Below are 12,312 nucleotides of genomic sequence, written 5' to 3'. Positions count from 1 at the left end.
ATACATAAATTACTTACATTTAACAACTTCGAATTCACTGAATTTGTTTTTGTGATATATTTTGAAATGTAACCCATTAAAAATGTGGAAAAACTTACTATACTGTATGTTAGTAGTGGCAATGCATTAGCCACAGAAAGGCAGCATTCTGTTCTTTGGCTTTGATTTATGGCAATAGGATTACACATACATTAACATGCAGTATTACATGGGATTATATGTTAAATGTCACTCTAAAAAAGAAAAAAGCTAAAGCAATCAAACTCCATCAGGATTTGCTCTTTATTCTCACAAACATCAAACTTACCTACCCATTCTGCACATTCATACGCTGCAGTGGGTGCTAACTGACATGCATGTCTAATTAGACTTCTCAACAAGCCCCCTAACCCCATTTGAAACTAAATGCCTATTTGTGCAGGCAATGGTGCTGATAGGAATCAGGGGTTGCCATGACTACAAGACAAATATAGACATTTTATTTACCAGTGAACCCACACATGCCTTCTGAGCTTTTATATGGAATATTGGTAAAATAGTCAGAAATCTGAAAAACATCTTTTCTTTGGGAACTATTTTGCCTCGCAACAACCTGCATGTATCCCTCCACCATGAATAGTTTAAAATATATGGATTAAAATACATTCTAAGACAAAACCTCATGACAAACTATCATAAAACAATGTCTCCATTTCATGTAATAACTTTCTGTGAGGGAGCTTTTAGAGGTGGACATTTGGTTCCTATCACCAGCACTGTGAACAGTTCTGACTCGATAAGTTTCTCTAGAACAGAGCATTTCACACCAAACCACTCAGAATGACTCTGTTAACATCTCAATCACTTAACTATGTAGAATTTTAGATTTTCCCCTTCAAACTAGATGTTTACTTTGAATATAGCAGCTAGCAAGGATGAATGAAAATCACCTAATTGCCTTTTCCCGTCCCCTCCTACAAAAAATAGTGAACAACTCCAGTTAGAAATGGTCTTACCTCAGTGCTGGCCAAGTGCTGTCCGGTGAAGTGAATGGGGAGATTAGTTCTCTCAGGATTAAATGTTATTCAGGTGCGTTCACTATGAGCGCAATGTTTCAAACCGTTTACATGTGAAATGACCACATGCATGGGTCAGTTAAGCCTGTAATCAGTTCTGTTGTACAATTACACACTTACAAAACCAAATACTGACACATAAATCAATATCTTTGATTGTTTACAAGCCATGGCCAGTTACTGAGTGGGAGCACTATAGCCTACACTCTACACACTACCACAAAAAGGTGGTTCTCTAAGGGTTCTTTAGGAAAGGGAATGATTCTGTTTAGATCCATGAGTTCTATATACAACCATTTTATGCTTAAATGATTCTTTCCAAGGTGAAATGGTTCTTCAGACTGATGCAGAATGTGTTGTATATGACTCTTCAAATAACCTTTTTGAAAATGGTTCAATAAAGAACCATACACAACACATTCTCCGTTAATCTGAAGAACCATTTCACCCTGCAGAGAACTCTTAAAGCATTAAATGGTTTAATGTGCAACTCATGGTTCTAAATTGACTGAAGATAGACTGAAAAACCCATGGAGAACCACCCTTTTTTTAACTGAATGCACTTAGTTGGACTTTCCTGGACTTCCATGTGCATTAGATGCTCTGATATGGTTTCATAGGCCTAAAAGAATCTTATGCAGCATTCGTGACAGACGTATGCAGTGGAAACACACAGTTCAACAGTGAAACGTTGCACACTGTTTTCTTGTGGAACGCAGCCAATGCTCAGGATTACCACAGAGATTAGTAGGTTGCTGTAATGGGTTGTTGGGAAATGACCAAGCAAAACAGGGAACATGATGCAGAAATCTGTGCAGGTTTTTGTGCACTGATTGCCAGTTTTTGAACATATTTGAGACAATAAAAACCAATATAAAAACAACTTTTATACAAGCACAACAGACGATCATATGGAATTCACCTTAATAGCATACAGTTACTATAAAGAGTATACAAACCAGTACAGCTCATACAAACAAGTTCGCCACACTTTCTTACGCCCCAGACTTTCAAACCTTCTAAAATCTCACTCATTAAACAGTGTCTCAGATGTCAGGCAGTGTTTTCTTAACCATTTCATGTAATAACCTTCTGTAAGAGAGCTTTTAGAGGTGGACGTTATTCAGGGACTTGATTTGTGGATTTGATTCAGGGACTGATTTGGGGACTTGACTCTGGGATTTATTTTGGACACATTAGTCAGAGATTTGATTCCTGAATTTGATTCGAGGAGCTGACTCAGAGACCTGATTCATGGACTTGATTTAGGAATTTAATTCAAGAAAATGATTTGGGTACTTTTTGTGGGGATTTAATTCAGGGACCAGATTTTGGGATTTGATTCAGGTCTAAGATACAGGAATTTTATCTGGGACTTGATTTGGGACCTGACTCAGAGACTCAGAGGCACATTTTCCTGAAATACCACTTGGGGACTTTCATTTATGTTGTTATGGCATTCCCCCATTGTACAGAGAAAATCGGTAAGGTTGGTTTGAGCTCTGTGTGAAAGTTTCCTAAGCTAAAGGAAAATACAGTGTATAAAGGACATCAAAAATGAAGCCATAAATGTAATTGATTTCGGTAATCTGGTCTGATCTATTAAAAAGATTAAGTTTGAACATTTGGCAGGTGAAACAGCCAGTTCTGCTCTTAAGGTGGTTTTATATGAGCTTTCATGGAATCTCTTCTGTATCATAAGCCAAAGAATATATATTTTCTCATATTTGTGAAAATATTCCAAACAAGCATTTTTGGGTCCTTTCCTGGGATTTGTAGTTTTCTTTTTGACCTCACCGAAGGCCACCAATTTATTTTCAACCACCACTTATTACAAACCTTCTCTACATTTGGTTTATTGTATTACAAACTAACAGGTTACTGAGCTGGTCTTGAAGGTCCAAAGAATCATAGTTTACATCAGGAGAGTCATTATGTGGGCCTAAGCAGATCTTTACCTGTTTTCTGTTGGGACTATGAAAAAGATTAAATAAGTATAAAATTATTATCAGATAAACGTCCACAACCAGCACATAATGCTTTAACATGCTACATATTAAAGCTACTGCCTGTTTATTTTAATAAAATAACCACAATTTGGAAAATTATAAAGTAACATATCTTATTTATTACATTATTTATAAATGCAAAGTGTCTGTTTCAGACCGTTTCAATCATAATATATCCAGAGCAATAATATGTATGTCCTAACGTCTCGGTTATAACACGAAACTTCTGTGGTGTGCTCTGTCCACTAATTTTTAATTTTTTTAATTTTTTGCTTATAATGTAAACAGAGTTATTCAGACATTGTTTCGGTTATATTTCCCTGGCTCCACTCTCCACTATTGCAAAGAACCATGACTACAACACAAATACAGCCATTTTATTCACTATCCAAGACCACCAGTGAACCCACACGTGTCCTCCAAGTTTTATATGGAATGTTAATGATGGTAAAAGAGTTTAAAACCTGAACTATTTTGCCTCACAACGCCCTGCATGCGCCCCTCTTCTACAAGTGGATTAAAAGTCATTTTAAGCCAGAACTTCAGCACGAAACTCTGTCTCAGACATCAGACAGCGTATTCACAAACATTTCGTGCAATAGCTTTCTGTGAGGGAGCTTTTAGAGGTGGACGTCTGGTTCCTATCACCACCACTGTGAACAATTCTATTATTTGTAGAACCGAGCATTTCACACCAACCCCCGAATGACTGTGTATATCTGAACCGTTCCATTATGAAGCATTTTCGAAAAATCGGTGAAGTTTCCCTTTAAGACCTTGTCCACATGTGAAAGCAACTTGCTTGCGTCATCGTTTACGGAAAAACAACAGCTAAGCAGCGTTTAGCAGGAGACGGTTAGCACAACAGGCTAGCTAGACTAGTGCATAATGTCTTGAGCAGAAAAGCGTGAAATGAACTGGCCGTTTTGAGTGGTAACAGGTCAGATGTTGTTGGGAAAGTGGTAAATTAGTGCGCGAAGTCTGCATAAGAAGTCGACAAGTGTAGGTTAGTGCGTTAACAGAGAGCTAATCCTGCCATTCGCGTCAAGTTAGCTCAGTTAACCTAGCCTAGCTGCTAAACGACAGCATTGTTTTTAAAAGTCAGAGCAAGTAACTACAAACGGTTCGGACTGTGGAATAAGTTACAGGCGTCTGCTTAAACAAGAAAGTCCGAGTTATTATCAAGGTGGTCAAAGAAGACGAGCTCAATTGTCCAGTGAAGAACAGCTGGCCATGTTGTGTTCAAGTTGTGAAGATTTCTCCTCCAGCTAAGAGCGTCTGGACCTGAATGAATAGTCAGATTTAAATTACTGGAGATTCATCAGACACTAAAGTAACGAAACATGACGACGGAGACTTTTGTCAAGGACATAAAGCCAGGACTTAAGAACTTAAATGTCATCTTCATCGTGCTGGAAACAGGTGTGCACAAACTGTACTTCTGTCTGAGGGATTGAGAAACTACATTGTGTACAAATGCTCTACTGTTTCCTCTGAAATTAAGGGTATTGATAGACAGTTGACCCTGCTTTGCTACATTAACACCTTTTACTCTTTTGCACACTTAAAAAAGATGGTTCTCCAAAGGTTCTTTAGTGTATTTAGAACCATAAAATCATTTCATGCTTAAATGGTTCTTCAAACTGATGGAGAATGTGTTGTATATGATTCTGCACAGCACCAAAAAGGGTTCTTCTAGTGTTGCAAGCTTAACCTTGCAACAGTAGCTGAATCCTTTTTGGTTCTGTATAGAACCAGGTTCTCTGTGAAGCCACATACAGCACATTCTCCATCAATCCAAAGCACCATTTCACCAAGTAAAGAACCATGAAATGGTTCTATAAAAGAGCCATTGCCTTTACTGAAGAAGGTATTACACTAGATGAGGTCACCTCTTGCATCATCCAGTGTGAGATCATTTTTTACAGTCCTATTAAACAGATTACACCGTGACCTTTAGTTTTTCATCTGCGTTTTCAATCAGGAGAGTAAGGTCAATCAAAGTAATATCAGAAAATTAATCTCCTTCCAGTTGGCAGTGCTTACACAACACATGTCTGGTCATTATAGATGAAAGCAAATTCATTTTTTGTCCGATGCGGTCTCTCTTGATTCTGTTTTTCAAGGAAGGGTCACAAAAACCAAAGATGGGCATGAGGTGCGCACCTGCAAGGTGGCTGACAAGACAGGCAGCATCAGCATATCGGTGTGGGACGAGGTAGGAGGACTCATCCAGACCGGTGACATCATCAGACTTACCAAAGGGTGAGACTTTAAGGTGGAGTCATTTTACATAACTGAAATTGTGCTATATTCATGATTGCTCAACAGGTCTACACCTCACAACTATACTGTATATTCTGAATGTTTAAATACATGTGAACCTTTGTCCTGTGTAAAACCAGTTAAATAGGGAAATTCAGAAGGAAGTATTAGTAGCATGTAATAAAATGTAAATATCAGATGCACCCCCAAAAGCTGACAAAGAACAATTTAACCCTTAGAAGTCAAAACATTTATCATTTACATTATTGAAATATAAAGGAGGACATAGGCAAGGCATGTTCATTTAAATAGAACATTTAATTAAATGCATTTAAATTCATAACAAATTTAATAAATTTTTTAAGTAAATAAAAAGGAACATCAAAAGGAAAAATAAAGACAAAGTAGTTAAGTGAAAAACAGTAAAAATAAATAAATAAATAGACATTGCCTAAAAAATAGTAAACAGATAAATAGAAAGAAATACAAAGTACGTAAAACCAAAATAAAGGGGAGGAGCCAATTTTTCAAAATTTCTCCATAATTCAATTGATAAGAGTGGTTTTTTATATATAATTTTATATATAATTATAGAGACTAAATTTTTTTTACTTGCTTTTCACGACACTTACTTGTCACTACAACAAAATAAAGCCATTTTATTCACTATCAAAAACTACCAGTCTTTTATATGTTTTATATATTTTATATAGTTTTATATGGAATGTTGATGATGGTAAAATAGTGGTAAATCTAAAATAATATGTTTCCATTTAAAATATTTTGGCTCATTAGTGCCCTGCATGTACTTGTCCACCATGAACAGATTTTTTTAGGCCAAAACATTTCATATAACTTTCTGTGAGGGAGCTTTTAGAGGTGGACGTCTGGTTCCAATCACCACCACTAAGAACGATTCTAAGAACAGAGCATTTAATTCCAAACCACTCTGAATGACTGTTTATGCCTTAACCATTTAACTATGACAAAACTTTGGTGGAATTCCACTTTTAAGTTTAATCGAATTACATTTACATTTGTTTTGTATTTTGTATAGACAGATTCAAGCCGGCTTTTGTTTTAGTGTTTGTTTTAATGTCAAGAAATGTTGAGAAGTAGGAAGGAAAACGTGTTCTTAAATTTGAATGAAAGTTAATGGAACATGTAACTGTGGAGCATATCTGTTGGCCCATTCATCATGAGATTTTAACACAATGTAAAGGGCAGCTGACATTTTTAAATTATGTAATAATATATTTCCACAGTTTCTCCAGTTAAGTTACTGCATCTGTCCTTTTTGCTTTTTTAAACACATTGCGCCGCAATTATAACTGACTATGGATATGATTGACTTATAGTAATACTAATGTGTAATTTTAATTCAGCTTTTATTGTTACACTGCAAGTCTATTTTTATGTTTCATTTTCAGGTATGCTTCAGTTTTCAAAGGCTGTCTCACTCTGTATACCGGAAGAGGAGGGGAGCTCCAGAAGATTGGAGAGTAAGTACTGAATTTTGATACGCTAAAGATTCACATTTGATAAACTTCAGGCCAAACTTGCTGTGGCACAACATAAGAAGAAACATTTTATTAGGGCTGTTGAGCATTTGAAATAATTAATTGCGCTATTTCCTGTAGTTAATCACTCAAATATGACCCTAAGGAAAGATTTTTTTCCATTTAAAAAGCAGTGCATGTTGTTACAGCTGTATGAGTGGACAAAATCACCTTCATCACAATGTAGTACTTACAATAGTAATGCAGTTACTTTTTCATTGTGTGAATGCAGAACCTGAGCAAGAAAATGAGAGAACAGTTTCCAGTTTTCATCACTGATATCCAGTGAGAGCTTCATATGTTCATATATGTTATATTTCCAAAAGTATTTGCTCATCCGCCTTCACACGCATATGAAATCGAGGGAGATCCCATTCTTGATCTATAGGGTTTAATATGTTGGCAGCCCACCCTTTGCAGCTATAACAGCTTCAACTCTTCTGGGAAGGCTTTCCACAAGGTTTAGGAGTGTGTGTATGGGAATGTTTGACCGTTCTTCCAGAAGCACATTTGTAAGGTCAGACACTGATGTTGGACGAGAAGGCCTGGCTCACAGTCTCCACTCTAATTCATCCCAATCATGTTGGAACAGGAAGGGGCCATCCCCAAACTGTTCCCACAAAGTTGGGTACATGAAATTGTCCAAAATCTCTTGGTATGCTGAAGCATTAAGAGTTCCTTTCACTGGAACTAAGGAGTTGAGCCCACACCATAATCCCCCCTCCACCAAACTTTACACTTGGCACAATGCAGTCAGACAAGTACTGTTTTCCTGGCAATCGCCAAAACCCAGAGTCATCCATCAGATTGGCAGACAGAGAAGTGTGATTCGTCACTCCAGAGAACACGTCTCCACTGCTCTGTGCATTCAACGCTTTGCATTGCGCTTGGTGATGTAAGGCTTGGATGCAGCTGCTCAGCCATGGAAACTCATTCCATGAAGCTCTCTATGCTGTTCTTGAGCTGTTCTGAAGGCCAGATGAAGTTTGGAGGTCTGTAGCGATTGACTCTGCAGAAAGTTGGCGACCTCTGCGCACTATGTGCTTCAGCATCTGCTGACCGTGTTGTCATTTTACGTGGCCGACCACTTCGTGGCTGAGTTGCTGTTGTTCCCAATCGCTTCCACTTTGTTATAATACCATTGACAGTTGACTGTTGACTATTTAGTAGTGAGGAAATTTTATAACTGGACTTGTGGCACACGTGGCATCCTGTCATGGTACCATGCTGGAATTCACTGAGCTCCTGAGAGCGACCCATTCTTTCACAAATGTTTGTAGCAGTCTGCAGGCCTAGGTGCTTGGTTTTATACAACTGTGGCCATGGAAGTGATTGGAATACATGGAACGCACCATGTTGCCTCGGTGGCTCGGTCCTGCCGCTTTGCGCTGTACAACATCAGACAGATACGGCCGTTTCTAACACAACAAGCCACCCAACTCTTGGTACAAGCAGTGGTCATCTCACGCCTCGACTACTGCAATGCCATACTGACGGGCCTCCCGGCCTGTGTTGTAAAACCACTGAAGATGGTTCAGAATGCTGCAGCGCGTCTGGTCTTTAACCAACCAAAACGGGCGCATGTCACCCCACTGCTCATTGAGCTCCACTGGTTACCGGTTGCTGCTTGTATCAAATTTAAAACTCTTACAATTGCCTGCAAGGTGTTAACAGAGCAGGCTCCTTCCTACCTGCACTCGCTCCTAAAGGCTTACAGCACCGCCCGGCCGCTGCGATCCTCCAATGAACGTCGCTTAGCTTTTCCAAACATTCACACAAAGCAATCGAGACTGTTCTCATACTTGCTTCCCCAATGGTGGAACAAGCTACCTTCCGCTGTCAGAGCAGGGGCGTCCCTCGCTATTTTTAAGAAACTCCTGAAGACAGAGCTCTTCAGGGAGCACTTGCTCTAATCGCCTCTTGCAAATCTAGCCACTACCAACCTCATCTCCTTCTTGCCCTCCTTCCCTTCTCTACCCTGCTTTTACCCCTTGGCCTCCTTTAAGGCCTGACTATGTTTGTTCTATGTACATTATTTGTAAGTCGCTTTGGATAAAAGCGTCTGCTAAATTGTAATGTAATGTAATGTAATGTAATGAATACCTCAATTCAATGATTTACTCCTCCTTGATTGAAAGCTCTCGCTCTTGTTCATATAGTGGATTCTTGTTAGTGGAGGCTTTCCAGGGAAGTATCTGTAGTTCTGTAGTTCTCCCATGAGCACTGTCCAGCATAGTCTGCTGAAAGTTTGCTGAATATGGCAAAAATATTAGCACCATATTAGAAAATAACATCAAAAACAGTGATTTTTCTCCTTAGTGTTTCACATATCGCATTAAACCCAGTTAGACGGGGCTAATTGTGCTTGTTTTCTAATGAACCATGCAGTTCTTTAATTTGCTAACTCATACTGTTGTCATTATACTGTTTTTCTAGGTTCTGCATGGTGTACTCTGAGGTGCCAAACTTCAGTGAGCCTAATCCAGAGTACTTGGCTCTAATGAACAAATCGGTATATTAGATTTTCTCTTTTTAGTCTACTTTTCAAGATGACTTGCTGTAATGTGTTGTAGTAAGTAACTCTGTTCTTATTGATTAGGGACTCAATGACCAAGGAAACAACGTGAACAGCAGCGGTAATGGTTCAGGTGTTGCAGGTAAGTTATTGTATCTGTGGAATCTGAAAACACTGCTTTAGAAAACTTTGCTTTTAACTTTCTTAAAGACAGTGTTAAGCAGTGCTTAGCAAAAAACACTGATAGGAACAATGTTAAAATTCAGTTAGTTGTGTAATTTCATTTAAAAAAGGCAGTTAAAAATTTCATATCAATTGGATTTGAATCTTTTTATGTCCAGAGTACAATCAATAACACAAATGTTTTGCCAACGAGGTGCTATTGTAAACAAACTGAACTTTCTTTTTGTATAAGTTAATGTTTGTTTTTACTGCATATAATCTACACGCTTAATTTGAGACGTTTGGGGGATTTTCAGCCACGCTAACTTAAATTACATCCATATACTAACGACAGGCTAGTTGTTTGTCGGATGATGCTGACAAGCACACCAGTGGCCCTAGTTTGAGCTTTGCCTTCACAAGACATTGGATTGGTGTGGAAATTTCTATGCTTTTTCTATTCTAAGATGTCTACACTTCCACCAGCATTCAGCCCAAAATTTCTTATGGTTCTCCCCAGATCTTCTCATTATGAGATCACATCTGGCTTCGTGAGACTATAGGACCATCATGTACGTGTTTTCCTTGGCTATCTGCGGTTGAACACAAGTCACGCCACTCTTGCCACCTATGCCAGTTATTTGCACTATTTTTTTTTTCCAGATAAGTCTGCAGCACTAATGCTATAAGTATATAATCGTCTGTCATAGTTTGTTCAATTTTGTGTCAATACTGTTGATGAATACCGAGGGAATGAGCTTGCTATGAGCCCCATCATGGATGATCTTTCTTCTAGCCAGCCCTGATCACACCCATTTCACAAGGCAACGTAAACTGCTCTAGTCTAGTGTGCCTATGGCTTACTAGACTATATTGTCATGTTAGTCTTTCAGTGCACTTTAATAATTAATATTTTAAATGTATATAAACAATAAAATGTAACTTTCTGGGCCTCCATGTATCAGTATTTAAACCCAACGCCAAATCCATAGTACATTTGATTCTTCCTGTTTATTTGCAACTTTGCTGAATTAAAAAAAAAAAAAAAGTTTATCCAGTCTGTGAGATAGTAAATACTGGCTTAGTCCTGTTCGTTTTGTTCTGCTTTAAAGGTAATGACACCACCAATGGAAATGGAGTAAATTCCCAAACTGCCAGCTCCACCAACACGCAGCAGGGCGGGCGAGCAAGCAGTGGGAATGGAAGCAGAGCCGCAGCAGGGAGCACTGTGAGTAATGGAAAAGAGACAAGGCGCTCTGCCAAAAGATGATCAGAGCACAGAGCTTCTCATCTACCAGCAACAAAGGGAGATCATGGACTTCCCTAAAGACTCTGGCCACTGAAATACTCAGCTTATTTTATCACCCAGCTCACTACAAGCAGGTAAAGCAAGAGGAAAACTGTTAAATCCGTTAACAAGATATAAGCATGTCCTAAAGAGCAAAAGAAACATATGGAAATATACATCCTACACAAATGGTTGACTATATGTGGTTTGTCTTTAATCTTAAAATTCTATGTTAAAACTGTAGTTTACCCTAGTTTATATTTCCTTTATGAATACGTGCATTCCTGGTTAGTTTAAAATAATTTTATTGTACCCTCCTTGACTACCAGATAAAAAGAGGTGAATTTTGAAGTGTTTAAGTGTGAAGAAGAGGTAAAGAATATTATTGGTAAAGTAAATGTGCAGAATGTAAATTATGCCCTCTAGTTTTATTTCTCCTGTGACACATTTATAAATATAACAAACTGGATGTCTCTGACACTGAGGCTGGCTTTACAGAGTGAAAGTTTCATGCAGCTGTAGTTGCTTTAAATTTATGTGAAGCTAAATTGCACTTAAGTTAAATAATGTAAAGGATTCTTCAATTCTCTTGAAACTCTACAACAGTTGCAATAAGGTTCTTGAAGTTGTGACTTTACTGGGAGGCTAAAAGGAGCCCCCTGAGCCACAGCAACACATAAACAAGTTTCTCAAAGCTATACGTTTCTGAAACCAGCTGCTTTAATTTGCCAGCTAACGCCAAGTTATTTAAATGGATGCTATATTACACCTCATATCTCTAAAATGGTAACATTACAATGTAAACATAAAACTGTACAATGTTAACTGTACAATGTAAAGGGTAACAGGTATTTTCAAATTGTAAAAAACTGAAAAACAACACAGATTTTTCTTCTGACAACAGCTATATATATATATATATATATATATATATATATATATATATATATATATATATATATATATATATATATATATATATACACACACACACACACACACATACATAAAGAGAGAGAGAAACTTTGCACAAAAGTTTCAACATTTAAAGCCAGCTTTAGACACGTACACCGTAAAGCTGTCTGTGCTCAGCATCAAGTTTTTATTCCATTTTATTTTGTCTTTGGGGGTTGTGGGGTGGGGTGTGTCACTCAGAGCTGAATTAAAATCATACAAAGGAAATTAAACCGGTCACCTGAATAACTTTTAGAAAAGCCAAAAAGTATTTGTGTACCATTTTAATAAAGATGGGGATTCATATGTATAGTTAACAGTAGTTTGTTCAAAATTACCTGCAGTAATTTGTGTTGTTTTCCATTCACATCTCAGTCTTTTCCATGTTAGTGAAAACTACTTTTGTATGTTGTGAATTTTGTCTTAAAAGTTGCAGATCCACAAAACTATTATGAACTCCTGTAAAAAAATTTCCATGAGAATTACACATGGTTGGGAACATTGT

The 12,312-nt window shown here is 37.8% G+C and overlaps 2 protein-coding genes across 4 annotated transcripts in view; one reads left to right on the top strand and one right to left on the bottom strand.

Annotated features, from left to right (window-relative positions):
• Positions 1–12,312, bottom strand: part of dgkab (diacylglycerol kinase, alpha b) — a 93,274-nt gene that overhangs the window by 28,084 nt on the left and 52,878 nt on the right. Inside the window, exon 1 of one of the 3 annotated variants that reach the window (XM_017692735.2) lies at positions 996–1,077. Coding sequence is in view for 1 of the 3 variants with exons in the window: in XM_017692733.2 (XP_017548222.1) it covers positions 9,058–9,139 (82 nt within the window). In the remaining 2 variants the exon portion in view is untranslated. Of the gene's footprint in view, positions 1–929; positions 972–995; positions 9,140–12,312 lie in introns of those variants that run through there. The other 2 variants (XM_017692736.2, XM_017692733.2) reach the window with 2 other exon arrangements.
• si:ch73-190f16.2 (SOSS complex subunit B1-A) lies at positions 3,883–11,266 on the top strand. The gene is made up of 6 exons (XM_017692734.2): positions 3,883–4,486; positions 5,191–5,329; positions 6,760–6,831; positions 9,325–9,400; positions 9,488–9,545; positions 10,678–11,266. Exons 1-6 carry the CDS (start codon positions 4,408–4,410, stop codon positions 10,833–10,835), a joined length of 582 nt encoding a protein of 193 aa, XP_017548223.1. The 5' UTR covers positions 3,883–4,407; the 3' UTR covers positions 10,836–11,266.

This window comes from Pygocentrus nattereri, chromosome 21 (assembly GCF_015220715.1).
Source record: "Pygocentrus nattereri isolate fPygNat1 chromosome 21, fPygNat1.pri, whole genome shotgun sequence".
In the NCBI taxonomy this organism is placed as follows: domain Eukaryota; kingdom Metazoa; phylum Chordata; class Actinopteri; order Characiformes; family Serrasalmidae; genus Pygocentrus; species Pygocentrus nattereri.
The sequence above is the reverse complement of the archived record's forward strand: the minus strand, read 5'-3'. Positions and strand labels throughout refer to the sequence as shown.

Excerpts from the sequence above, each read along its gene's own strand:
- si:ch73-190f16.2 (XM_017692734.2), top strand. The coding sequence starts at position 4,408 with ATGACGACGGAGACTTTTGTCAAGGACATAAAGCCAGGACTTAAGAAC. Across the intron at positions 4,487-5,190 it reads CTTCATCGTGCTGGAAACAG|GAAGGGTCACAAAAACCAAA; the intron begins GTGTGCACAAAC and ends CTGTTTTTCAAG. Across the intron at positions 5,330-6,759 it reads ATCATCAGACTTACCAAAGG|GTATGCTTCAGTTTTCAAAG; the intron begins GTGAGACTTTAA and ends TTTCATTTTCAG.